This window comes from Pogoniulus pusillus, chromosome Z (genome assembly GCF_015220805.1).
Source record: "Pogoniulus pusillus isolate bPogPus1 chromosome Z, bPogPus1.pri, whole genome shotgun sequence".
In the NCBI taxonomy this organism is placed as follows: domain Eukaryota; kingdom Metazoa; phylum Chordata; class Aves; order Piciformes; family Lybiidae; genus Pogoniulus; species Pogoniulus pusillus.
Window position 1 is genome coordinate 69,631,116 of NC_087309.1, and position 26,319 is coordinate 69,657,434.

Below are 26,319 nucleotides of genomic sequence, written 5' to 3' on the forward strand. Positions count from 1 at the left end.
AAAGATTATTCTAAGATTTAATGCATCATTATACCTGTAATTCTGACTACTTGCAAAGAACTGTTAAGAGACTGTCAGAGTATGTTAGTATAACCAATCAAGTCTGGTAATTCTGATACTACAGATAGACAAGGAAAAACCTGTTAATGTTTGCATAGCAAGTAAAATCCTTGTTTGTGATGCATATATGCAACACAAATGTAGTCTGAACAAAAAAAAGAATCATAGAATTTTCAGGGTTGAAAGGGACCTCAAAGCTCATCCAGTTCCAACCCCCCTGCCATGGGCAAGGACACTTTCCACTAGATCAGGTTGCTAAGAGCCACATCTAACCTGGCCTTAAAAACATTGAGGGATGGGGCCTTCACCACCAACCTGGGCAACCTGTTCCAGTTGAGTATGTTCACCATACTCATAGTGAAGAACTTCTTCGTAACATCCAATCTGAACCCACATACTTCTAGTTTTGCTCCATTCCCCCTAGTGCTATCACTGCTTGACAGGCTAATAAGTCCCTCACCAGCTTTTCTGTAGGCCGCCTTCAGACACTGGGAGGCTACAATGTCTTCTCAGAGCCTTCTCTTCTCCAGACTGAACAACCCCAACTCTCTCAGCCTGTCCTCATAGGAAAGGTGCTCCAGCCCTCTGATCATCCTTGTGGCCTTTCTCTGGACACATTCCATGTTTCTCGTAATAAGGAGCTCCAGAACTGGATGCAGTATTCAAGGTGGGGGTCTCACAAGAGTGGTGTAGAGGGCGAGAATCACTTCTCTCGACCTGCTGGCCATGCTTATGATGCAACCCAGTATAGAATTTCTTGGCTTTCTGGGCTGCAAGTGCACACTGATGGCTTATGTTGAGCTTTCATCTACCAGCACTGCCAATCCCTTTCTTCAGGGCTGTTCTCAAACCAGTCACTGTCCAGCCTATACTGATGCTTGGGATTGCCTCAATCCAGATGATCTCCCTGGCTAGACTGAATTCTAACTGAGCGTTATCTTTTCTAACCAGGTCTCTTGATGCTCAGGCAGCTTCCTTATATAACTCCCATTCTAGCTGTCCTTTCTCCCACTCCTTGTGCAGTTTCTTTTTGTGTGACTGTGTGTCCATGAGCTCCTTGCTGAACCAGGAAGGTTTCCCAGTATTCTTTCCTGCCTTCCTTCTTGTCAGTTTACGTTGCTCCTGGACATGGAGAAGGTGATCCTTGAATACTGACCAGCTGTCCTGGGCCCCTCATTCCTCTATGGCTTTGTCCCACAGTACTTTGGCCAGCAGATTCCTGAAGACATCAAAGTCTACATGCCCTTAGTCCACGGTCATAAGCCTGAATACATCCTTCTAGTCACCCTGAGGATCTTAAATTCTAGCACTTCATGGTCACAGCAGCCAAGGTTATCCCTGAGTCTCGCACTGGTCACCAGCCCTTCCCTGTTGGTGAGAAGGTCCAGCATAGAAAGTAATACATGAAACCATGAGGTGAGCTGTAACACAATTTTAGTGAAACAAATGTGTCTGTAGGAAAAAAAAAGACATATAATAATACTAAATATTTTTAAGTTAGGTGTGTCAAAAAATATTTTGTCAATAACCTAGACCAGTAAAAGAACCTCCACAGGGCAATATAAATTCGACCAAAGATTTTTCAGTTCATGTACACAGCACCAGCAACATTCTGTTTATTTGGGGCCTGGACACTGAAAACCATGATTACTTTTGCTTTACATCTCAGACTGTGGTTGATGACATTTCCATCCTTGTCCTTTTTCCACATACTTGGCTCTATGAAACAGATCTTTTAAAGTTTTTCTGGCTTGTGTGGGAAAAAAATGACAAAATGTTGCAAACAATGCACTTTTCCATCAAAAATAATTACGACAAAGAAAAAAAACACTTTACACAACTGAACTGATAAAGTACCACGTGCAACATGTTCAGAATAGTGGCTCATCTTCACCCCAGGCCAGTGATTTTTCATTTGCTGCTCACTGAGCTCTGGAAAGGAGGAAGGGGTGATAAACACAGTGGCAGAAGAATGGCAGTCTGAAGATGAAAACTCTTAGAATAAACATTAAAAGAAGAGCTTTCAATTTAGGACTCTCTCCACTTTTACTTCCTTATTCCTCATTCTCAAGAGTCTCAGAAATAAGAAAAGCAGGAAGGAGCCACAGCTATTTCATATGAAACAGGAATTTCTCTCTATTCATATTGCCAGTTCCCCAAGATTCTCAAAACAACAACTCCCATTGTTCTCAGAGACACCACAGTTTCCTGAATTCAAAGAAGAGGTGTCACTCTGAACAAGATAGACGAAAGATGCCCAGCACAGGCAGAGAGGGGAATAAGGAATTAAGATGAAAATTGTCATGTGTGTTACCCATTATAATCCAGCAATCATGAACTTGCAAGATCTCAAGAAAGATTAAAGTAGGGAGATTACTCTAGTGAGAGCTCTTAGGGTATTTCTAAAAATCCAGAAGGTTTACATACTATTTAACACATCAATTCTAACTGAAGCTGGAAACTGAACATCTTAATGTACTTAAAGAACAAAACAAAACAAATAAAAAACCAGAAGAGCTTTGAAATGTTACTTTAAACACCACAGTACATGACAACTCTGACCTATTAACTGTTTGATTCAATTTTTGCCCAAAACACCTCAAGCACTTAAAGAAAAAAGTTTTATCAGAACAATTTCATGTGATTGTTTCAGAAGAGTTAAAGGTTAAAGACAAATTTCACTTTCTGTACAGTACTGCATTAGATCGACTGCATTTGTTAAAATTCCCTGCAATATATTTGCATACAATGAACTGTTTTCACTTTCAAAGGCAAATAAAAGGTTAAAGAAAATGTTCTTGCTTTCTCCACATCTATTGCAAAAAATCTTTGGCAAATTAAAACACCAGACCACAGGTATGTTTGTATTATTTAGGACATCTCACCCTTTCCATCATGTTTCTTGTCTTCTCTGTTCCCACAGGGATATCATGAACACGGTAGTGGGAGCAAAGATAACTCATCACAGGATGAGGAGCATCAAATAATTCTCGTAAATAGGAGAAAAATCCATACCGGCTGGAGGGGAATAAAAAAAATAGCATTCATCAGAAAGAAAATTTGGCAGGTAAGCAAGCTGAGGTTATTGAAAGCTCAGAAAGAAGTCTTGCTAATCCAGAAATGAAACTGTGGAAATTTAACTTTTATACAAAATCCTAATACTAAGAAACGCCACCAAAGCAGTGTATTTAGAACCATTCCTCACTAACATAATCTGATACATACTGTAATTCTTCAATAGGTCTCGAAGGCAAGCTTTCAGCACACGACCGAGCAGGTGCACACACAGCGTTCACTCTGAGTTTCTGATGATCACGCATCTAAATATAGATTAGAATGTTTGGTAAAAAAGAGCACAAAAAAAAAATCACTATATGAAAATCAAATATTTATTCTTGATTCACAGAACTGGAATTATTTTAAACTGACAGCCTCTGGAAAAACCCACAAAAACCTACTTTGGCTCAGACACAACTGAGTTTTCTAAAAGACAAGTTGGGTTAATGTCTCTGCATGGTAATATCATGCATCAGAGAAAACAAAAGCAATCAAAGAAACCCTGAGCCAGAAGCTCAATCTAAATCTAAAGCTGGATGTAATAAGGAAGCCCCCACTATTGGGCTGTACAGTGATTTTGCACAGATAATGGCACACCACTGGCTACAGGGGCTCTGAAAAACCTGATCCTAACAGAGCAGGAAAGACTGAGAATACAAATGAGAGATAGTTTAGCTGCTTAAAGCAGCCTTGCACTGATTCAGTTCCACAACCATGGAGGCAGGACAAGGCCCCAGAATCTCAGATATCACCGCTACTGATCACATACATAAAAATTACTAACTACTATGAAGGATAGACTGGTCTTCAGAATATGTAGTTTGCTATTTGCCACATGGCTCTGTGCAGTTGGGAAGCATTATGACAGTTAATGACTTATCTGGTGGCTTTTTTCTCTAGAGAATGCCTCATCTACCTGGCTCTCAAAGGGAACAATCTCCCTAATGCCCCAGGAAACAGTAGTGTTAATAAAATACAAGCGAGATGCACTGCTTGGACTATTGTCTTCTCACAACAGGTGTCCTCTTGTTTCTTTAGTCAAGAGGCATCGGGCTGCTCTTGTCATTTTCTTGTACACACCATTTTATCCTCATGTGATTACTGCCTTGTAAAGGAATTCACAGAATATCAGGTATCAAGGATCATGTAGTCCATCCTATCAGGGCAAGAATACAGTTTACATGAGATGGCCCAGCACCCTGACAAGCTGGACTTTGCAACTGTCTAATGTCGAGGAATCCACCACCTCCCTTGAGTTTGTTCCAATGTCTAACAGTTTGAACAGCAATTTTTTTTTTTCTGGCATCCAGTCAAAATCTCCCCAGTAGCAACTTGTGCCTGTGATTGTTTGGGTGTTACCTGCCCCCCACACTTAAGAAAATAACCCAGACTAGACTCAGCCGCTCTGGAAAGTGAATGAAGCTTTGCATTTACAGCTTAGCACAATATAAAAGCAAATATTTACAATATATACAGTTATATACAGAAATATACAAGTTAAAAAGTAATACAGAAACGCAACACCCCTCCCAGAAACCAGAGTCTCCAGGAGGAGCTCTCAAACACCCCCTTCCACCCTCCTCCCACATCTCTACCTTACCCCAGACTTTGCCTTACATTTAAGGTAGTTGGGAGGGTCGGCCAGTGGGGGTTAGGAAGCAGAGGAATAAGTCACACAGACAACAGGTTAGGTTAGAGAGAAGTGCAGCCCCAAAGACAGAAAGCAAGTAACTGCGTTATCTATGTTTATGTTCTTGTTCTTATACATCTCAGCAAGCCTATGAGTGAACTAGACATCACCATTGTTTCCCTTTCACAGTCTATAATCTTTCTCACCAAACTATCCCAGCTAGGCTCAAACTAGCACAGTCCCCATTACCCTTGTCTTACCATGTGACTCTCCTCACAGTAGCTGCCCTTTACGTACTTGTACATGGTTATGAGCTCTGCTCTAAGCCTCCTCTTCTCAAGACTGAACAATGCCAGTTCTCTCAGCCTTCCTTCATATGACAGGTCTTCCAGTCCTCTGATTATTCTTGTGGGCCTTCTCTGGACCCTTTCCAGCCTGTCTGCATATTTCTTGTATAGCGGGGACCAAAACTGTACACAGTACTCAAGGTGTGGCCTGACCAGTGCTGAGCAGAGTGGGAGAATGACAACTGCTTGTGATACCCTTATTAATGCAACTCAGCATCCTGTTAGCTTTCTTTGCCACTGCAGCACACTGCTCACTCATGCTGAATCTTTTGTCCACAAAGCCCCCAAAGTCCTTCTCCATAGTGCTACTCTCAAGCCAAGTGGCTCCCAGTCTGAGCTGCATTCCTGGGTTATGTGTTCCCAGGTACAAGACCATACACTTGGCCTAATTAAATTATATACGGTTCCTTCTTGCCTACTTGATCAGCCAGTTAAGATCTTCCTGGAGGGTGGCTCTCCCTACTGGCCACTGGTCAACTTCCCCACTTATTATTGTGCCATCAGCAAACTTCATCAGGTTGCTCTTAATTCCTACATCTAAAACATTAATGAAATATTAAAGCAGTGTTGGGGCCAATATTGACCCAGAGGGGACCCCACAAGTGACAGAAGACATTTACAAAAAGGACAATTTTCTTAGTATTCCTGCATCCTCCAGTTGGTATAGGCTAAGAATCTTATTCCAGAAGAAAACATTTGAATGCTTTTTATTATCAACTGTGGTGATCTTGTCAATCTAACCTTAATAAATATAGACCTACTTGGTTTAGGAGTTTAGGGCTCCTACCTCAGTATTTAATCAAATTTTAGAACTGGTGCCTACTTACCTCCAAAAGAAACACTTCCATATCTTCTTGACTCTCGAAAACAAACGCCCTCATATCATTGGCAGAAATGTGATTTTCAATATATTTAGCATACCTATTGTCTTTCATATTGATCTGACAAAGAAAGGTAATGAGAAATTGTTTTAATACAATTGTACTTAATTCTCCCACACCCCCTACCTCAATGTTTTAAGCAGTCAGGTGATAGCCAAGCCTACACTAAAAGAAAATAAAGATAATGTTGACATTTCTTTAAAGATACATTTCCTGTCTTTTGCAACCAGTTCTCTTGGGAGGACACCTACAGAAATGCCCCTGTCAGCATGTTTAGTTTTTAGCTATCCATATCCTTTCTTAGCATTCCTGGAGCTATCACTGTTTCCACCAAATCACCTTCCCCACTTCTGCCCCATCCTAACCTTGTATTTGCAGCCACCATTTCAAGTCCAACGGCCCTGCTCCAGCACCACTAAAGGCATGTCATTGTTTAGAGACAATTAACCTAAGGAACTAAACCAGAAAATGCCACACTCCAAATCACTTCCCTTTGGACACAGCAAACATGACCACATACAAATATGGCCTTGTAAAGCCCCAGAAAGAAGGGAGATGCACACATGGATAGAATTATCTTAAAATTCTAAAAAAAAACCCCACAAAATTTAAATCCATGTTTAAGGTGAATGAAGTTTATCATATTTGAATGAAATGTTAATGTTATAATTCTTCTGTAACTTTTAATAGTAGTTTGACATTGTTTCACTACACCGCATACAAAAGCAAAATTACACAGACATACACTATGTAATGACTCTAAGTTAGCTAAAGTTGGGTGTACATACTGACAATTTTTAAGTACAAGAAACAACTTACACTGTAACAAAGAAAAAGTCAGACATTAGTGGATGTTACAAAGGCTTATGAGGCTTTAAAGTAAAAGCAAAGTTATCCTATCAAAGCATTAAAAAAACCACACCAGAACTTCATGCGGTCTTCTAGGAAGAACTGGAAGTTCTGGCACTATAAGATACAAGTATTTCTGTTACTAACAAAAAGTAATTTTGAACAGTTCTAAGTACATGCATAAAGTGTGAGAACTGGTATAAAACATTCAACTAAAATTGTAGCAAAACACTACTAAAGTAAGTTTGCAGTTCTGAAGAAGAGGAGTGCACTGGAGTTCTTCATGCTCTTCACATTACCTGCCACACATAAAGCAAAAGCCTGCAATAATGGTGTAGGAACACAGTTAAAAAAAAAAAGTCACTCTGAAAGCACTGATCGGTTATTCTTAGCCAGTACAGCACATGTTGAATAAAAACACTTAACAAAAGTAGGGACAGATTACTGTTTGTTTCTGCAACTTGCTGTGCAAAGCAAACCAAACCAAAACTCAAAAAACACTCGGAGATCACAGTGACATGCTGTAACCTTTGCTAAGCAGGTTGTGCTTACAAGGGAAGGTATTAAATTATAACTACCACTGTTTTTCTTAACAAGCAAGTAAGAACTACTGAAGTCTTAAATAACACTATGTACCTTGCAGGAATCTTCAACAGGCACCTTAATAAAAGACTTCTCCTTGAGGAGAGAAAGGGAAGGAACTACCCCAGCCTGGTGTAGTGGAATGTGTCCTTCCCTGTCCACAGAACAGGGCTGTAACTAGATCATCTCTAAGGTCCCTTCCAATCCAAAACACTCTACAATTCTATGATCTTACTCAATATTGACTATTACTACATTGCCGACAGAATTAAAATTAAAAATAGTTTACCATGTCAATGTATGTAACTGTACATACGTAACTAGCAGCTCATTTCAAGCTGTCTTGAAAGCGCTCAAGTCATTCTCAGAGACACAAATAAATAAAACATTAACTGGTTAGAGTGACACACAAGTAAATTTTCTTACTTCAAGCATCATGGGTTCACAAACTATTTTTTTAAACTTGTCTTTGTTCTTTCTTAGCCACATAAGAGCAGTGTGCGTGTCTTGGAATGTCACTTTAAGATGCTCTTCCTTCATATTCATTATATTATTAAGTTGTTCAAGGCGATCAACTGTTCCTGTAATTTAAAGCAGTTTTCTTAAACAGGGTACATAGCAAGCACACATTGTAATTAGCATTTTTCCATCGTTGTTGACTACAATACTCCAGCAATAGGGTTGTTAGGACTTGGAAGAATTATTTGCTTTCCACAATCAATATGCTGTTTATTATAAAGAAATTTTAAGAAAGATTATAGCTTAAAATCCAAAACAAGATCAAAACTTACCCAAAGGTACCAGAGTAAAACCACAGGAATTTAGTCCTAAAAAAATCTATCTTCAGAATTTGTTCTATCTTTGCATCTGAAACAAAAACCACTTCAATACAAAAGAGGGAGTGGCACTAGCAACACAAAAACTCCAAGTGTTATTCCATGTGTGCAGAAACCAAAATGGGTGACAACAGGCTGTGAATAAACACATTTGCTATTTACAAGAAATCTGTAGTTCTCAAGGCAAAATATTCAGTGTCTCTCTCCTCAGGACACTTAGTCTTTCTGTACATCCATTTCTTCAATTCTATGACAAGTTAAGTGTTAGACAGAAAAGTCTCTGCAAATGCCCATCAAGGAACTTATATACAACACTGCCTACTAGTCAAGCTACGTGTTTTCTTTCTTAGGAAGAACTAATTGCAAATCCTAGGCTAGTATAAAAGAATTCACTACCACTAAGGTTATTTCAGGTACATCTAGGAAGGACAAAAGCAGCTGATACACTGCCAAAGAGACAACGTGAAACATTGTATCTTCAAAGCAAACTACTTTCTGTTTCAGACATCGACTTTTCGATTTCTGCTAACAGTACACATCTTCATTTAATAACAGAAAAATGTGAAACTGGCAAAGCAGTTTCCTTACTCAGAGATCAGAAGAAACACATTTTTTATGCAGTTTTAAAGTTAATTGTGACTTTTGAATATTCTTATCCCTTCTATTTTAAAAATGGTTTCTGCTACTTTTATTAAAAATGGAAACAGACAAGAAGACTGCTGTACATGAAAGATATAACTAAGAAGCCTCAGGTGAGCATCTCAAATATCTTATTAGAGCAGCACAAGTAGATTCTGTAGAAAGTAAAAAACAAAACAAAGCAAAATAAAACCCCAAGTAACTTACTTCTCTTTTCCCTCTCTTTGTTCATTTTTTCTGCTGTTGTATCACTAATATCACTATCAATATTTGCCTTTTCTTCTTGCAATTTTTTCAGCTCATTATTAACAGCATCTATTTGTGGCTTAAGATTCTCACAGACTTCCATTGCATTGAGCTCATTCTTCCAATCCTCAATCATCTTCTGAGTGTTGAGTATTTTCCTCCGTCTGTCCATTTCTTCATCTTTTTTCATTCTCAATGCTTGCTGAATTTCTTCAATCTAAGAATTTTGAGTATTTACAACACTGAGTTTAGCATACAAAATCCACAACAAATAACTACGATATTTGGTGTTAAATGTTGATGTAACCATGCACTAAACCCAAGTTACATTTACAGTAGCTCAAAACCAGTTGCAGAACTGAAAATACTTTGTTAAGATTTAGGAACATCTAAGCAAAAACACAATCAAGCCTTTTATATCAATTATTTGAACTTTCCTTATTTTTATAAAAGCAAAATTTCAAAGCTTAAGATATTCCTTAACACATTTGAAAGTCAGTCTGAAAATGCCTACAGCCTGTAACACAAACACAATATGCAACACTGACCCTGCATCTTTACACATTTCATTTATACGTTTCCTGCCTGAGCATTCAGATTAGGTTCTGCAACTTTTTTACAACATATCTTTGAGTTTTCTTTTTGAAAAACACATACTGTCTATTCCTAAGCTTGCTGCACCAAGGTACATGATCTCTTAGCCAGACCTACTTGCCTAACCAGGCATCTAAAAGATTTATTCTATATACTGGAGACAAAGAAGTGTGCAAGCACCTCGCAACATCTTCACAGAAATTTTCCACTCCACTAACAGAAGAGCAGACAAAAATCCCCTTGTTTTACTGCAGAATTTTAGAAGGAGCATTTCATCTGAATGCAGCATGTGCTACAGCTAGTAATATTAACAAAGAAATTAAAAAAAAAAAATCAGAAATATCCAGACTCTTACTTGCATATCTTTCATGTCCAAAGAGTCTTGCTTCTGTTTACATTTTTGAGAAACTTCTTTAATTTCAGCAGCCTGCATAGAGTAAAATAATTAAAATTAGACAGCAATAAATTCAGTTTTGGCTATATTTGTATAAATATTCTGTAGATGCATAACCAAGCATTTATTCCACATTTTCTTACTAACAGTCATACATAGGCGACCAGTTTCCTGTGTCATATATTTTCAGCAATCTGAAGAACTTAACAATGACATATAAACTGTACACAGGCATTCACCTACAGATCTGCAAATTCAGACATAACAGAGAGGAAGGATCCTTACCTAATCTGAATTTAAATAATTCCATCCTTCATTTCAATTAAAACATTACATTCAGGTCCTTACACTTTTAAGTGTAAAGGACACTTGTAAAATGCCCTTGCCTCTTTCTTGCCAGACCAATTTTACCAAGAAAAGCTTATATTTCAAGCAAGAAAGGTATACTTTTCTAGATAGAAGACAGCCAAAACAGAATTACTGAATTCATCCTGTCTCTGAAGTACACTGTATTAGAGCTACAGTGCAGACATTCATATCTCCACTCTTTCTCTATACTTTTCAGCTTGCAGAATACCACCCTTGCTCAAAGCAGGATGCCCAGGCACTTGGTACAGCCGAGTCCTGAACACAGTGGCATACTATGCTCTCCTTAATAAGCTTAATTCCTCCTTCTCTGAACCCTCAAGGCTAAAACCAGTGCAAACAGAACACTGCAAAAGGATGGAACAATTTTAAGCAGATTCCGGAGCAGACGTGGTAACAAACACAAAACAGTCCTGCAGGAAGAAGTGTCTCCCTACAAAACAAGTCAAACTTAAAAATGCTACGATACATCAAGAATGGAGAAATAAAACTATACAGAAAATTTCCCTTCCCACAGCCTAAAGATGAACAAGAATTTAAGACCATAACTCTACAGCTATTTGTATGAAGGCAACATGAACAACACATCTTGGTCTTGGCAGCTAACTGCTATGCAATACTGATTGCCTCATGCTCTCTCCAAAGACTTCAGACAGGCACTATGAGGAAGCTGCTCTAAGTAAGCTAATGCAAAACAGTCATAAAATATTCAGAAAACAATTCTGAAGGCTCTCAAAATCAAGACACTAGTAAGGAACTGAAACTATAATTTTCAATGCTTTTATTTTCAGTTATTATTTATTTATATATACCTACCTTGCAGAACAAATTAACAACTGCAACTGCCTTTTGTTTTTTGTGGTACAACCACAACGCACTATTTTACACTGTCATATACTGCTAAAAAATATTTGTGAATTGCATACTGTAATCCACTGTTCAAATATCTCTAAAGCTCCTAAAGCAGAAATTATTCCAGGCTGCGTTCACACAATTTTATTTACTTTTCTACAAAATAGAATGATATATTTTTTCTAAATTTTTGTACTCTACACACCTAAAGCACAAAAATTTACTAGTAATTCTCAGTTTGACCAAATCTTTAAAAAGGGTTTTTAACCTCCAGCTCCTTCCAGGCAAAGTCTGAGGCAACATGTCTGGCTTTTTGTCTAAAGAAGTGCAAGCAAGACATAACGAAGGGGTGTTTCATCTCTGCTCTCACACGTACATCCTCAAACACAGTTATTTGACAATGGATATAAGCTTGGACTAAAGGACCTGAAGATAACTGCCTTCCCTACAGGTAGGTCTGTGTGTCCAAAGTAGGACATGCTAAAGATACTAACATGCTTTACTTTTTTCAGGCCAGATTCAAATCTGGCACTAAACACCAACCTTTAGACAAAAAACGAGTTGTACTGCTTCGTTATTAAAGTCATTCATTAATCAACTCCTGCTGGCTTACAGCATAATTATCTGTGAAACACTTGGATCTACAAAGATAGAATTCTAAGTTACAGCAAATTCATAGCAGTATCTACAAATACGTGAAGAACTAAAGAAGAAGTAGCAACTTAAGCAATTTTACAGTACAGTACCTAAAAAACCTTCAGTTTTGCCCTAGGCCAAAACTAACTGTCCTTTAAAAGAAAATTCTTACAGTTCAACTAAGAAGATGTGCAGGACAGAAAGAGATTTCAGTACAGAAAAAAGTGCTACTGTCACAGAAGTTCAAAAAGTAGCAGTATACCTCTAAGAACTTGTTAACTTGCTTGATGTCATACAAATTATTACGCAATAACCATGTATGTAACATATTGCCTTAAGCTTTTTTTCTGAGAGTTTTGGACAATCTGGGGACTTATTCAAGATGGAATATCAATCATCCAAATTAGAATTGTAGCATTTAGCATCAGAAAAACTCTCAGGTCTAAAAATCTGTTCTAACATTACATAAAACAAAGCATCAGCTATAATCAAAATAATGGTAGTAATAAAGCAAATAAGCACTGGAAAGCAGTATTAGAATATCTTGGTAAGTGGTCTTTAAATTACTTCCAATGTGGCTTCTCTCTTTTTAACTTGTCTTCTGGAACATTGTACAGTAAAATGTACCTAATTCATTCTCTGGGCCCAAATTAAACACCATTTCAGCATCCAGTTAGCCTTGTGAACTTAATGTGCCAAAGCCTTATTCAACAACTTTAGAAAAACATGTTGATGTTGTGTGAGTTGACCAGCTTGTATGTTTCTTTCACAGTTCTGTAGAAAACAGCTTATACTGAGTTAAAACTGCAAGTTAAAACTGAACTACTGTTTTGTCCTTGGTTTCTCTTAAGAGAGTGCAATTTTTATCAACAGAGGGTAACTTCTATGTGAATACAGCACAGTACTTCTGTCGTTATCACAGTTGTTAGAAGATCAGCAGAATTCTCTCTCATTTGTTGAAAAACAAATAGGAAAATATTAATTAAAATGGAAGTTATGAGTGAAACCAAGGAGGATAACATAAAGCAAAGAAAACCAAGCTTAGCACTTCACAAGCATGAAATTCCTGCACTACAAAAATTAATTTCAAATTTCCAGATGTTAACTTTCCTCTAAGGAAGTGCAGTTACTCTTGAACAACAAAACCCCACAAAACAATGAAACCAACAATACACAACATTTTAAAACATGTACAAATTTTGAATTGCAGCACAAAATCTCTTTAAGTACTGTGGACCACAGAATTTTAAAAGTACAGTAAGCAAAGTGCTTTCTTAATAAGTAACAATGTGCTTGGATAAATACTATTGCCTGGCACAGTTTAAATGACAACAAAGAAGTGGCGTGAACAACCATCAGCTGTTTATTTCTGGCTAGTCTTTCTGGTTTATATTTTGTTTTGGATTTCATGGGTTAGTAGTTTGTTTTGGGGGTGTTCTTCATTTTTTTAAAAAAGTACATGGACTGTGTATTAGTTCATAATACACTAAATACCACTGAAGTTTCAGATTCTGATTCTACAAGGTGCTTCATGACAGCTATCCTCTACAGGTGTCACAGGTATCATCACATCAAGTCCTTTGAAGTGATCAGTTATCTTCAAATAAAACTCACTGCAGCAAACACTCTCATGTTATAATTTAACTTTGATTATCCACTAAAAATTTTTGCAGTATGTTCATACAACAATTTCTGTGACCTTAATGGTAGATGGTAGTTAGAATCCTGCAGAGAATTACAGTACTTTTGTCATACAGAAATAGTAATTTTCCATATCCCCAGAAAGAGTAGCTATTCAAAAAACAGACAGTAAGCTGTAATGTACTGGTAGTTTTATCATTAAATTCTCTTATACTTACAAGTATTCACTACTGATGAAGGATTACTTTCTAATGAAAAAAAATATACTTTATGGAAACAGTTAAATGTTAGAGGAATGCTTTTAAGCCAGAAGAGCTGTCCTTTGGTTTAAATTAACCACCCAAACTAGGTAAATTTTAAGATACACAACATCCACAAACCCAAGCTACAGAACAGCTGAGAACAGGCAACTAATTCAGGATAACTATCTAACATAGATAAACAGTAACATTATATCCCTGAAGATTTTGTAGGTTCCATGAATGGGATTTTCAAATTTGCATGTTCTTATAATATAAAGAGAGTAGATTTTCAGAGTTGCTGCTCAAGGTATCCCATGAGTTTTACTGCTTTTAATAGAAAAAAACCATAGAGAAGCAGTGAAAACCGAGGTTATGTATACTTCAGGAAAACTTCTGATACAGATCATTACGGCACACTATGATGGAAGAGGCTACTGCTTTACACTTTACAAAGCTGAACACAGAACATCTGAAATATTACATACATTAAGCAAGAACTTAAAATAACTACCTTTTCTCTGATTTCCATATCCAGACTCTTAATATATTCTTCAGTTTCTTGGATTTTTTTTGTCACTGGGGACTGCATTTCTTTCAGATTCTTCACTTCTTCTTTGGCTTGGTCTCGGCTTTGTTTCACTTCCTCATACTGCTGACGAATATTTTCATATTCCTTGGACAAATTGCAAGTGAAATAATTAAAGACTTCTGTCTTCTATCCCAGTATTTATACTGCTCTAATATTTAGCTGTACGTAAGGTGCATAAAACCCTCATTCAGCAGCTTGTTATTGACTTCTGTATTTGCAAATACCTTACGAGTATCAGGCTATACTAACCATGTAAGACTTACATGTCTCCTAGTAAAATAACTCAATCTCCTTTTTAACTATCTTGGCTAATACATGCCTAGTAAGAAAAATCTGCACCATTCTATATGTGTGGAAGTCCAGTTCTAATGCCACAGCATTCAGCCTATACTTCCTTAGCACCTACCACCACCCACTATTTAAATTACAACTCCTTTATCCCTCTGTACAGTTAGCACCAAGGTTTGAAGCAGTAAAGGTACATTTCCTGAACCATTTTCTTGAGCATGCAAGAGATACAAAAGTTCTTTATAAACACAATCAGGCTTTGTTAATGTGTAAAATCACAACACAATCCCATGCATAAATTTTCCACAAATAATACGTTGATTTCGTAAGTGCTATACCTGTACTCCATTATATCTAAAAAGCTTACGAACAACACACTGCTGCAATGTAATAAAATCCATGTCAGTTTAAACTGTTTATAAGAATTTAATCCAACTGAGCATCAACAGTAAACTCAACTACAACCATCAACACTGTTCAGAAAGACTTATTTCACTTTGCATAAATGACCTGCCCATCATTCTAGACTCTTTTAAAAAATACGTTTAGAATTTCCATATCTCCAAACACCAACAGTTTTGAGACTGGCAACCTCTACTGACTAGGATAGATGTCATGTACAGCACACCTCAACTAATAAAACCGGAAAAGGGGGAAGACAAGCTGGAAAAGACAAAACATAATATAGATTGTGAAAAAAAATGTAAGTAATAAAACAATGCAGCTGGAATAAACAAGTGGAAATGGTTAGGCTCTCATGTTAAGACAGTAGTATACACAAAGAATAAAAGGAGTACTGCTCTTGGTCTGCATTACTAGCTTTTATAAACAGGCAGCAACTACTTGTTACTTCTTAAGCAACCTCCTCAGTTCAGCTGCATAAGCAAGCAAACATACATTATCCGATCAAAGTTCTGCCAAGGACAGTATTGCTGGTCCTGGCTGTTTGCACCAACCAATTGTAATGATGTTCAAGTCACTCTGGTCAAATAAACTTTTGGTATATTTCTAATACTGCAGTTTTAGGAGAAGTGGGTTAGGTAAGAAAACACTGAAAAGAAAATAAAAACTTACCACCCAAGGCCTTTTTCTCTCAAGCATCTCAATTAAGTCAAGATGGCGCTTACGCTCATGGTATCTGTCAACATCCTGTTTGTATCGTTCAATTCTCTGTCTCATTTTCTCCAAAGAGTTAGCTTTGTCTCTGCACAAAGTCTGTTAAGAAAATAAATTCTCATGTTTTGTAGCGTCTACTTTGTGAAAACCCTTTTCAGCAAAACACCAGCTGTCTCGTAAATTAAAGCAGAAATTTAACACTAGAGAGGACATTTTAGTACAGCAGTAATTAGAGGGGAACAACCCAACCAGGAATCGTTGTCAAGCTTTCTATGAAAACAAATCTAATGTAAACAGAAATTTTAATCTGAAGAAGGTATTTTAATTTTTATTTCTTACTTTCTCAGGAAATTGCTCCATATAGCTCAAGCCTCCACGTTTCTAAATTTCTGTAACTGGTTTTCATCTATACAAACAGCAAAAAAAGATCTTGTAGAGATTCTTATCAGAAGAACGGGAGGCTGCTATGTGAATGCAGCATGTATGAACGTAAATGTGTGCGTAAGCACAAGAATAAACAGCAGAATAAAGGATTAAAGTGACAAAACGGTCAAGGACAGACATCGTTCTCAGAACACTGCTCCCAAGACATCACTTCCACCAGTAAGGAAGAGGTTATTTCTCCAAAGAGCAATCAGCCTGCACTCTGATATGATCACAGTACAAGTAACCATAAGGGAAAGGCCCTGTGTCCTACAACCAGGATGGCAACAAGATTGAAGCTTACTGCGTACACTGTCCCTGTCCCCTTATGTTAATATTCCAAATCATGAAAACCAGATAGCAGGCAACAATTTTGTCCACAGTTTATAGAACTGTCCAGAAGAGTTCCCGCCAGTCAAGAATCCCACAGAAGTGACGAGCACTTTACAGCAAGTATCCCTCGTCCTCCGTGTCAAGATGACTTGCACATGTGTCTTTGTACTTACAAGTACGTAAGTGTCAGAACGAGTAAATTCTGAGATAAGCACAGCAGAAATACCTTACCACAGATTTTTTTAAATTCCTTTCTAATTCCATCACAATTGATTTTATTATGCCCATTTTCCAACAATGACTGCCCTCCGTCTCCATAATGTTTGTATTTACCTCCAGTTCTCTCTCTTTTTCTCTGGAGTTTTTCAGTTCACAGTGAAATTGGTACATTTCTGGAGGACCAATTGATTTTTCAGTGGCTTCAAGCAATTCAATCTTACTCAGCTTTGCAAATTCTCCAACTCTGTCCTACCAAAATAAAGTTACAAAAATACAGTATTAGTTAGGACCGTGAAATACAGTTACTTCTCACAAACACCACTTGACTTCCAGTTCTATGCCAGATGAGTCTGGCATAGTTAAGCACAGGACAACCAACACCAGGTATGAGCTAAACCTCTCTGAGCATTTTTAGTATTTCATACATGGTTTTCTTAGAGTTCCTCTGGAATGATTTAGGCTCAAATGTTAGTTGTTGTAGGCTGCTTGGTAGCTTTTCATGACAATGGCTGGTTCACTACTTGAATGCACTTCTCCTTATATAGAATAATAAACCCATGTTTGGCTAGGCTCTGACAAAGCTTCCATGCTTAAGTATGGATTCAGATACAGAAACTGCTTGTAATATTCATTAATATTGTCTGTCCCTTAGGAGATATTTTACATTAGGATGATTTTACTCTTACATAACTTGATTCTAAATATTTTTAAGTCATGCACTAAGTTCATGAAACTGTTGAGCTACTGAAATTACAAAAAAAAATCCTCCTGAAGTAGGCTTCTCTAAGTGCAGGGTCAGCTAGGACTGGTTTCCAGGTATTTTTGAGGAACAGACAACTCTTCCCCCTCACTTACCAAGTACAAGAAGCAGTCCTGAGGAAGTGAACAGACATAACCAGAGAAAAGTGCATGCAGAGATTGACTGGGAAAGCCAGTGTCATGGCTTTAAAGCATGGACAGAATAATTTTCATGCCCCCATAAGAGCACAATTATAATGCTCTCAAATTTGAAAGAAATACAGAATCGTATTTCAAAAAAGTTACAGAAAAATTACAGAGCAGATGAGTACTTAGTACATATACAGCATACATGACCACCCTCTTAAATTTTCCCCCAGTTTGACCAATCTACAATCCCCACTGCTCCTCTTCTCCCCACCCAGCGTCTCTGCCACCCTTAGGCCAAAACAGCCCTCTGCAGGTCATAAGCAAGCCTACGCCCTACATGTTTACCAGGTAAGTGGCTCCCGCTGGAGACAGAAGGTAGGAAGGAGAGGAAAGGAAGGACAACTTGACCTTGCTGCCATCTTATAAAGAGATGGCAGAATTATCAGACTGAACAACAATATAATGCTTTCCTGGGTCCACCCCCTGGATGACTCTTTCCTAGAGGATTTAACTCTGTGATTCCTAAACCTAGAACAGCCAGGCATGCAGAACTACAGGAACCATGCAGGCAAAGGTACAGACAAGACAGGATCTCAAGATCTTACAAAAATTTCCCTGTGGATTTGTTATGAACATGACTATAGCAACACAGAGAAGTAACGCTGTGGTGCGGCTACTAAACCACCACTGTAAGGAACATCAGCAGCTCTCCTTTCAGTGTCAGCTGACAAGTATAAAACCATCCAATTACCAAGCCTTAAAGGTCACACAGTTCCTTTTTTTCACCATCACACCAGTATACCTACCTCATTACCCTCATGCTTTGTGCTGTCTCATTAAATTGCTTAAGGACTAGAAAAGCTAAGAAAGTTACAACCCCCACCTCAAAACACAGCATGCCCTTTGCACCCACTGTCTTTCAAAATTCATTCATACCTGAGGAAGAAACTGGCACAAATTGTCCACTTGGATGTTTAATGCTGCAATTTGCTCTTCTACAGTTTTCAGGGTTACTGGCTTTCTGTTGATAAACCACGCGGATGTGTTGTTTGTCACCTGAATCTCACGTGTGATAATGATATTGTCAGGTGTCTTGCATCTGATTAATAAAAAACATTTCCATTTTTGAGAGTATGCAGAAGTTACCAACTGTGGAAATATGTCAGTTAGGGTATTACAATTTCTAGGTATCTGAATATTTAATATCAATTAAGTAGATAGTAGTGGCAGATTCATATTCAAAGCTTCAGAAGGTCCAGTACTTCAAACATGAGTTATCTCATACATAAAACAGCAAGAATATCTGCACATCTTAGAGGAGGTTATTTATATGACAAATTCATGCTCAATGTGTGAGTTATTTAAAAGGTGTTATAAATGTGAACAGTTTCTATAAATAAGCGGAGGGTTTTGTATGACTTTAAGTTTTAGAAGTGGTATGTAGGAGGTGTACAACATTATGCCTTCAAAGTAAAAAAATAGTAATGTTCAGTATTACATCAACAAGTTTTGCATATACATTCCCTTTGGGAACAAAAATAGTATCATACAGCAGAAAGAAGAATAACTTGCCTTCCTATCCTGCTTTTAACGATCAGCAAATACACACTGATTGTTCACTGGATTCTCTAGCTCAACACTTACTTTCAAAAATGTAGTCTGGTTAAGATGCATCATAACAAATGAGCAGTAACGCAAAAACTCTTGACATTTTGGTCACCATTCTGATTTTTAAAATTTCTAGTGACTGTTCAGGCAGCATATTGCTACAGATGGAGGATAAGTATTTGTAACAGTTTGGAGACCATGAACTTTAGAAAAACAGAGGTCAAAGTAGAAATGAGTGATTCAACAGATCATTCTGTTTGGAGAAAGTGTCACTGGGATAAGAGCGTACTTTTTGAAGACTGCATGGTATTTCCTCACAAGTGTCCATTACTTTATGTTACTAATCAGACTTCTTCAAAAAAGCCCACAAAGACATGTTCCTTTATGGACTTTTTAATGCTTTAAGTTTTGCTTTTAGCTACAATCCAAGGGACAAAGTCAACCAATACTGTACGTACGTATGTCAAATTTTAAAATACTTGTCAAAAAAGCAATATTCATAGAATCAGAGAATCAGCCAGGTTGGAAGAGATCTCCAACATCATCCAGCCCAATCTAGCACCCAGCCCTATACAATCAACTAGACCATGGCACTAAGTACCTTAACTAGTCTCTTCTTGAACATGTCCAGGGACAGCAACTCCACCACCTCCCTGGGCAGCCCATTCCAATGGCAGATCTCTGGCAAGAACTTCCTCCTAACATCCACCCTATACTTCCCCAGGCACAAGTTGAAACTCTGTCCCCTTGTTCTATTACTGGTTGCCTTGGGGAAGAGACCAACCCCCACCTGGCTACAACCTCCCTTCAGGTAGTTGTAGACAGCAATGAGATCAGCCCTGAGCCTCCTCTTCTCCAGGCTAAACAACCTCAGCTCCCTCAGCCTCTCCTCATAGGGTTTGTGTTCCAGGCCCCCTCACCAGCTTTGTTGCCCGTCTCTCGACACTTTCCAGCACCTCAACATCTCTCTTGAATTGAGGAGCCCAGAACTGGACACAGGACTCAAGGTGTGGCCTGACCAGTGCTGAGTACAGGGGAAGAACTTCCCTCGTCCTACTGGCCACACTGTTCCTGATGCAGGCCAGGACACCATGGGCTCTCTTGGCCACCTGGGCACACTGCTGGCTCATCTTCAGCCTACTATCTACCAGTACCCCCAGGGTCCTTTCTTCCTGGCTACTCTCCAGCCACACTGTCCCCGGCCTGTAGCACTGCCTGGGGTTGTTGTGACCAAAGTGTAGAACCCTGCACTTGGCCTTGTTAAATCTCATCCCACTGGCCTCTGCCCACCCATCCAGCCTGTCCAGGTCCCTCTGCAGGGCTCTCCTACCTTCCAACAGATCAACACTTGCTCCTAGCTTGGTGTCATCTGCAAACTTACTGATGCTGGACTCAATCCCCTCGTCCAGATCATCAATAAAGATATTGAACAGGACTGGGCCCAGCACTGATCCCTGGGGAACACCACTAGTGACTGGCTGCCAACTGGATGTGGCACCATTCATCACCACTCTCTGGGCCCAGCCTTCCAGACAGTTCTTGATCCAGCGCAGAGTGAATCTGTCCAAGCCATGAGCTGCCAGCTTGGCTAGGAGCTTCTTATGGCAGATGGTGTCAAAGGCTTTGCTGAAGTCCAGGTAGACTACATCCACAGCTTCCCTTCCTGTGGATGGGTATCACATTGGCATCACATTCTGCACTGCTGCAGAGCTTCCACCCTGTATGCTGCACTTACGTATTTTCTATCACTTAGACAAAGGTCTGAGTGATAATGCAACCACTACAGTAAAAATGGTTAAGTCTTCACATATTTCAAGTCTTCCTTCAAACTTTAAAGTAATATGAGGATGTATCTAATTTGAAATAATCACATTGTTTACATGAAAGACATTCTGCTTTCTGACTGTATTAAGTTGACTGGCCCCACTAGGAAGGACAAGGGACAGAGCTACCTGCCTGAAATGGCACAGAGCAACAGAGCAGGCTGGATCATACATATATTGGACTGGATGATCTCTAAGGTCTTTTCCAGCCTGGTTAATTCTGTGATTCTGTATATTCTACGCCACACTGACGCCACGCACAGTGTATGACAGGAAAGCAGTTGGCTAGGGTTTATGGGACTTGAAACCTAAAAACTGTAGAATATACTACTTGTTCTGTTTTTTTTGTGTTTCTTCCCCAATTTCCCGGCAGAGGTTCAGCCCTTTTGTTCTGGTTTGCTCCAGTTTGTTGTGTGGTTTTTACTCTTTCCTGCTTTCTTTTATGTAATCTGATACCCCTGCAATAGAGCAGCAAATTGACCTTATTTCAGCTAACAGCTCTGCTTCCAACTACTATATTATGACAGTACTGACTGTATCTGAATCATTTAAACCTAAAATGTAATAAAAAACTAAATATATCACATGCATCAATCGTTATTTACATAATATTTGTGTATCAAGACAAGGCAAAATGCTACAAAAATAAAAAACCAAGACCAACAGTCACTCCTTATTCCTTGTGTAATAATTATTTAACCTTAAAACATTAAAGTCTGCATAAAAAAAAAAGACAGTAAATTAAATCAAGCTTAAAGAAGGACCTCAATAGACTAGAATTTTTCCCCACAACTTTGTGAATGACCATAGGGGGAAAATAATTTAATTACAAATGCACAAGGAAATATAACTTTGATACTTACAGTTCAATTTCCACTACACCTTTCAAGCATCCCTGCTTTACAAAGAGACCAACCTACAAAATTAAATAACAGTGTATTAAAATGTAATCTCTTACAAAAAGATGTACTTGTATAATAATTGCTGCAATGGAATTATTTGTAAAAAAATACAATTAAAACCTAAAATTCATTTTGGCTGTCTATTAACTAAAGGAAGATGCTATTATCTACATTATCAAATAGCAGCATTAAAATTTTCTACACTGGGTAACAATTTCTGATCAGTTGTAGCCTCCCAAACTGAACAAATTTATAATCAACAGATTGACAGAGAATAGAAAGTTCTCATGAATTCAGACCACAGAACCAATATAAACAAAACAGACTGCCAAATATCCATGATAATAAAACTACCAATTCTAACAGTATAAAATTATATAAACATGAAAAGTCAAAGAAATACCAATGCATAGTGCTGGCGTGCACTCAATTTCCATATTTTCATTTGCTCAAGACCAGGTTGCAGCTTGAAAATATGTACAACCATTTAGATACCTCGATTCAATGTTCTAAAGATTACTGAAATATATTTCACTCAACAAGAATAGCAATGAAAGCAAGAGCAAAACTTAAAAATTTTCCAACAAAAACATTCTACTGTAATGACAACACATGATCTTTTGGGAGCAAAAAAAATTTTAAACAGTCAAATAACCCCAAAGAATCCATTCTTTCATTTAAGTCAAAGTCATGGACTCCATAGCTGTAGCTAATTTCTCAGGCATATTACAGGTATGTTACTTCTAGAAGTTCTATATACTTGGAAAACTAAGACCTTTTCAAAAATTAGTTTCCCTTTTAGCTGGTATTTCTGATCAAACGTTATTTATCAACTAGGTGACATTTTCCTACCCCACTGTGGAGGCTTAGACACATTTAAATATAACTCCCACTCTGCTCAGGTGTTTCCATTCGTAACTCAGCCAAGTCAATAAGTAGGTAAGACAAAAGTTGTTTGATTAAAGCCCTTGCATGACCAGGTTATTCTACAATTCAGACACTTTGCACTTTATAAAAATAAAGCAAATCCTCTTCCTCTGCTGGACAGCACTCTTGATCACGTTCAGACTAAACATGAAAAATTATGTAAGTTCATAGTTACCTTATCAGCTCGCCCTATGAAAGAAGGTTTTCCAGCCAGTCCCAAGCAAATGGCACATATAATGCTTGACTTTCCTGTTCCATTAGGACCCACAATCATGTTCAGATTGGGTCCTGGGCGTACTTCACAGACATCGTATGTTCTGAAACACACAATTATTTTTTTAATCCTAGTACATACATACACACTACCACCTTTTAAAAAAATACCTAAAAACTATTCTGATTACATGACAGGCAATTTTATCGAGTCTAGACTAAATCCTAATTTAAGATAGTATCAGCCAAACTACACTAAAACACGGTGGAAAACATTCCTATCAACCAAGGTACTTACATATTCACAGATGCATCAGCTCAGAAAGGATTCAAAGAGGACATCTTGTCCAACCCCCATGCAGCGAAGAGACACCTCTGACTAGATCAGGCTGCCCAGGGCCACATGGAGTTCGACCTCAAATGTCTCCAGAGATGGGCGTGAACCATGTCTCTGGGTATGCTGTTCAGTATTTCACCACTCTCATTGTAAAAAAACTTTGCCCCATGTGTCAAACATAAATCTACCCTGTCCTAGTTTAAAATCACTGTCCCTTGTCCTTTTGCTCCACATTCTAAATCATTCTTCCTCAGCCTTCCTGTATGTCCCCTTCAGATATTGAAAGTAGTTATAAGGTCGTCCCGGAGCCTCCTCTTTTCCAGATTGAACAGCCACAATTCTTTGACCTTGTCTTCATAGGAGATGCGCTCCAGCCCTCTGATCATCTTGGTACGCCTCCTCTGGACCCACTCCAGCAGGTCCCTGTCTCCTCTTGAGTTAGAGGCCCCAGAGCTGGACACAGTACTTCAAGTTATGTCTCATCAGAACAGAGTGGCAGAATCACCTCTCTTGGCCATGCTTCTTGTGATGCGCCCCAGGACATGACTTGCCTTCTGGCCTGCAAGTGCACATTGTTGGCTCATGCTCGACTGCTCATGCTCAGCTTCTCATGCACTAGACACTTTTTGGCAGGGCTGCTTTGTATCTCATAATTTCCCAACCTGTACTGAATAACTTTCTTCAAGACAAATACATATATGTGTGTGTACACACACACACATATATATAAAATATGTGTAATAAATTACATACATGCAAATAGCAGCATTTTATACTGACTTTATTAGGGCATCTTGTTATTTTATATATTAAAAAAGATAGAAAATTGAGTTCAGTCAAGTCTATAACATTTCCTTCTATCTGCCTGAAGCACCACAGTCACAGAAGCAGATTTCACTCATGCAACCCGTACAACGTACTTAGGTCTTAAGCTCTACAAGAAGTCTGTGGAAGTCCATACTAACACATCCTGAAGTAGCTTTATTGAGTTACAAGAACCTAAGCTTTAGCCTGCTATCAGTGACTTATTTTTTCATTAATTTTACAGCACATGATGTGCATCCATCATGCCTACTGCAACAGTAACTACAGAAAGAAACCAGGCTCTACCATGCAAATTTAAGACAAACCATTAGCATTGTCAGGATCAGTAACACACCAAACCAGTGTTCTGTTCCTGCACTTTACCACACACAGAGGAAAAACTGAAATACTAAGACCGAAGAAGAAAGATCACAGAATTAACCAGTTTGGAAAAGACCTCTGAGATCATCGAGTCCAACTGATCACTTAACCCTTCTAATTAAATAAACCATGGCACTAAGTGCCTCATCCAGCCTCCTCCAGGGGTGGTGTCTCACCACCTCCCTGGGCAGCCCATTCCAAGAGCCAATCACTCTTTCTGTGAAGAGCTTCTTCTCAAGATAAATGATTTAATATGACAATAACACAATCCACATACTTCAGGAGGAGAATATATTCGAATCCTTAATGATGAAGCTTATACTACTATGTTTGAAGCTTCACTTGATATTTTTACCATGACCTGAATTATGATATTCAGACCTATTTTCAAGGTTGACATGTAACTATCAGAACACCAGATATAAAAGACTGAAAGCACCTACTACGATAGCTCTAAACAGAACAGTAATCCCAACGCACAGAAGCTGGGGAAAGCACATGCAAAAGACACGACCACAGATAATTTATCCTAATGCTTCCCGAGCTGTGCCCTGGCTGCTCTATGCACATCTCCGGCACGCTCCCCCTCTTCCACTGATTGACAATCACTTAAGTAAGAGAAAATACGAACATGGCAGAGGCTGCCGTGAACAGGAATCACCGCCTTAGGTGAAGACAAACCGACACCACCACCACCGGAGAACGCACCTCCGCAGAACCGACAGTGCACTAAGAATCTAGGAGACTCGTAACTCAAAGCGCAGGCCCCCTCGCCTCTCTGAGCAATGCATCAACGTCCAGGTAAAAAACGCTCCAGGCGCTCCCTCTTCCAGCCTTGGTACCCAAGGCCTTATTATGACCCCCGTGTCAACCAAGCGTGGACTCTTCGCTTCGTGCACTACAGCGGAGCGACCACAGCGAGGGCGTCTGTGGCCTGCCCGTCTACTGCTCCAGGTTTGGCCCTCCTGGCTTAACTGCCAACTCCACAGCCTACATCTGCCTTAAGATGGTGTGGGGGAGGTAGCTGGGGCCGGCCCTGATGCCCACCGACCGCTGGGGCAGTACAGTCCACGCGCAAGAGCCCGCAGGCTCCTCGCGATCAATGGCGGCCGCTGGGCCGCCGCCAACTCGGAAAAAAACCGCCCACCGCTCACTCACTCACAGAAAGTTCTCCATGAAGATCCTGACAATGGAGCCCTCGACAAAGTGGGGTCGCGCCGCACCGCTCCTCACCGCCTGGTGGTGACCGCCAGTGCCGAGCTGACGAGCACCCAAACTCTTTCTCCCCGTCATCGCCCCCGCCATCTTCCCCCCTCAGCCCGCCCTCAGCCCTCACGGTGGGGACGAGCGCAGCGCTTGGCTCTCATTGGCGGGCGGCGCCCGGCGGGCGGGAGCGGAGCGCGCTCATTGGGCTAGAGGGCGGGACTGAACTGCGGCTCGGCGGTTCACTGGCCGCGGCGCTTCGGGACGAGGCAGGAGCGGACGCGGGACTCGGGTCTGGGACGCAGCAGGCGCGCGGCCTAGCGGGCGTGAGATGCAGCCTGGGCCTGTCCCGGCACAGGAGAGGAGTCCGTTCCCGCCTCGCAAGCCGCGTTTCCCGGCGGGACGCTGCGGAG

At 39.4% G+C, this 26,319-nt stretch overlaps 1 protein-coding gene across 1 annotated transcript in view; it reads right to left on the reverse strand.

Annotated features, from left to right (window-relative positions):
* The window catches only part of SMC5 (structural maintenance of chromosomes 5), a 51,504-nt gene extending 25,499 nt beyond the window's left edge, over nt 1-26,005 (reverse strand). Inside the window, exons 1-13 of the mRNA XM_064176483.1 lie at nt 25,866-26,005; nt 23,144-23,285; nt 22,003-22,055; nt 18,645-18,807; nt 16,935-17,069; nt 15,804-15,944; nt 14,364-14,525; nt 10,077-10,148; nt 9,089-9,344; nt 7,833-7,987; nt 5,922-6,035; nt 3,286-3,380; nt 2,946-3,078 (exon numbers count right to left, since the gene is read on the reverse strand). Of these exons, the coding sequence (XP_064032553.1) occupies nt 2,946-3,078; nt 3,286-3,380; nt 5,922-6,035; nt 7,833-7,987; nt 9,089-9,344; nt 10,077-10,148; nt 14,364-14,525; nt 15,804-15,944; nt 16,935-17,069; nt 18,645-18,807; nt 22,003-22,055; nt 23,144-23,285; nt 25,866-25,996 (1,752 nt within the window). The 5' untranslated portion in view covers nt 25,997-26,005. The remainder of the gene's footprint in view (nt 1-2,945; nt 3,079-3,285; nt 3,381-5,921; nt 6,036-7,832; nt 7,988-9,088; nt 9,345-10,076; nt 10,149-14,363; nt 14,526-15,803; nt 15,945-16,934; nt 17,070-18,644; nt 18,808-22,002; nt 22,056-23,143; nt 23,286-25,865) is intronic.
* Between the last annotated feature and the right edge of the window lie 314 nt (nt 26,006-26,319).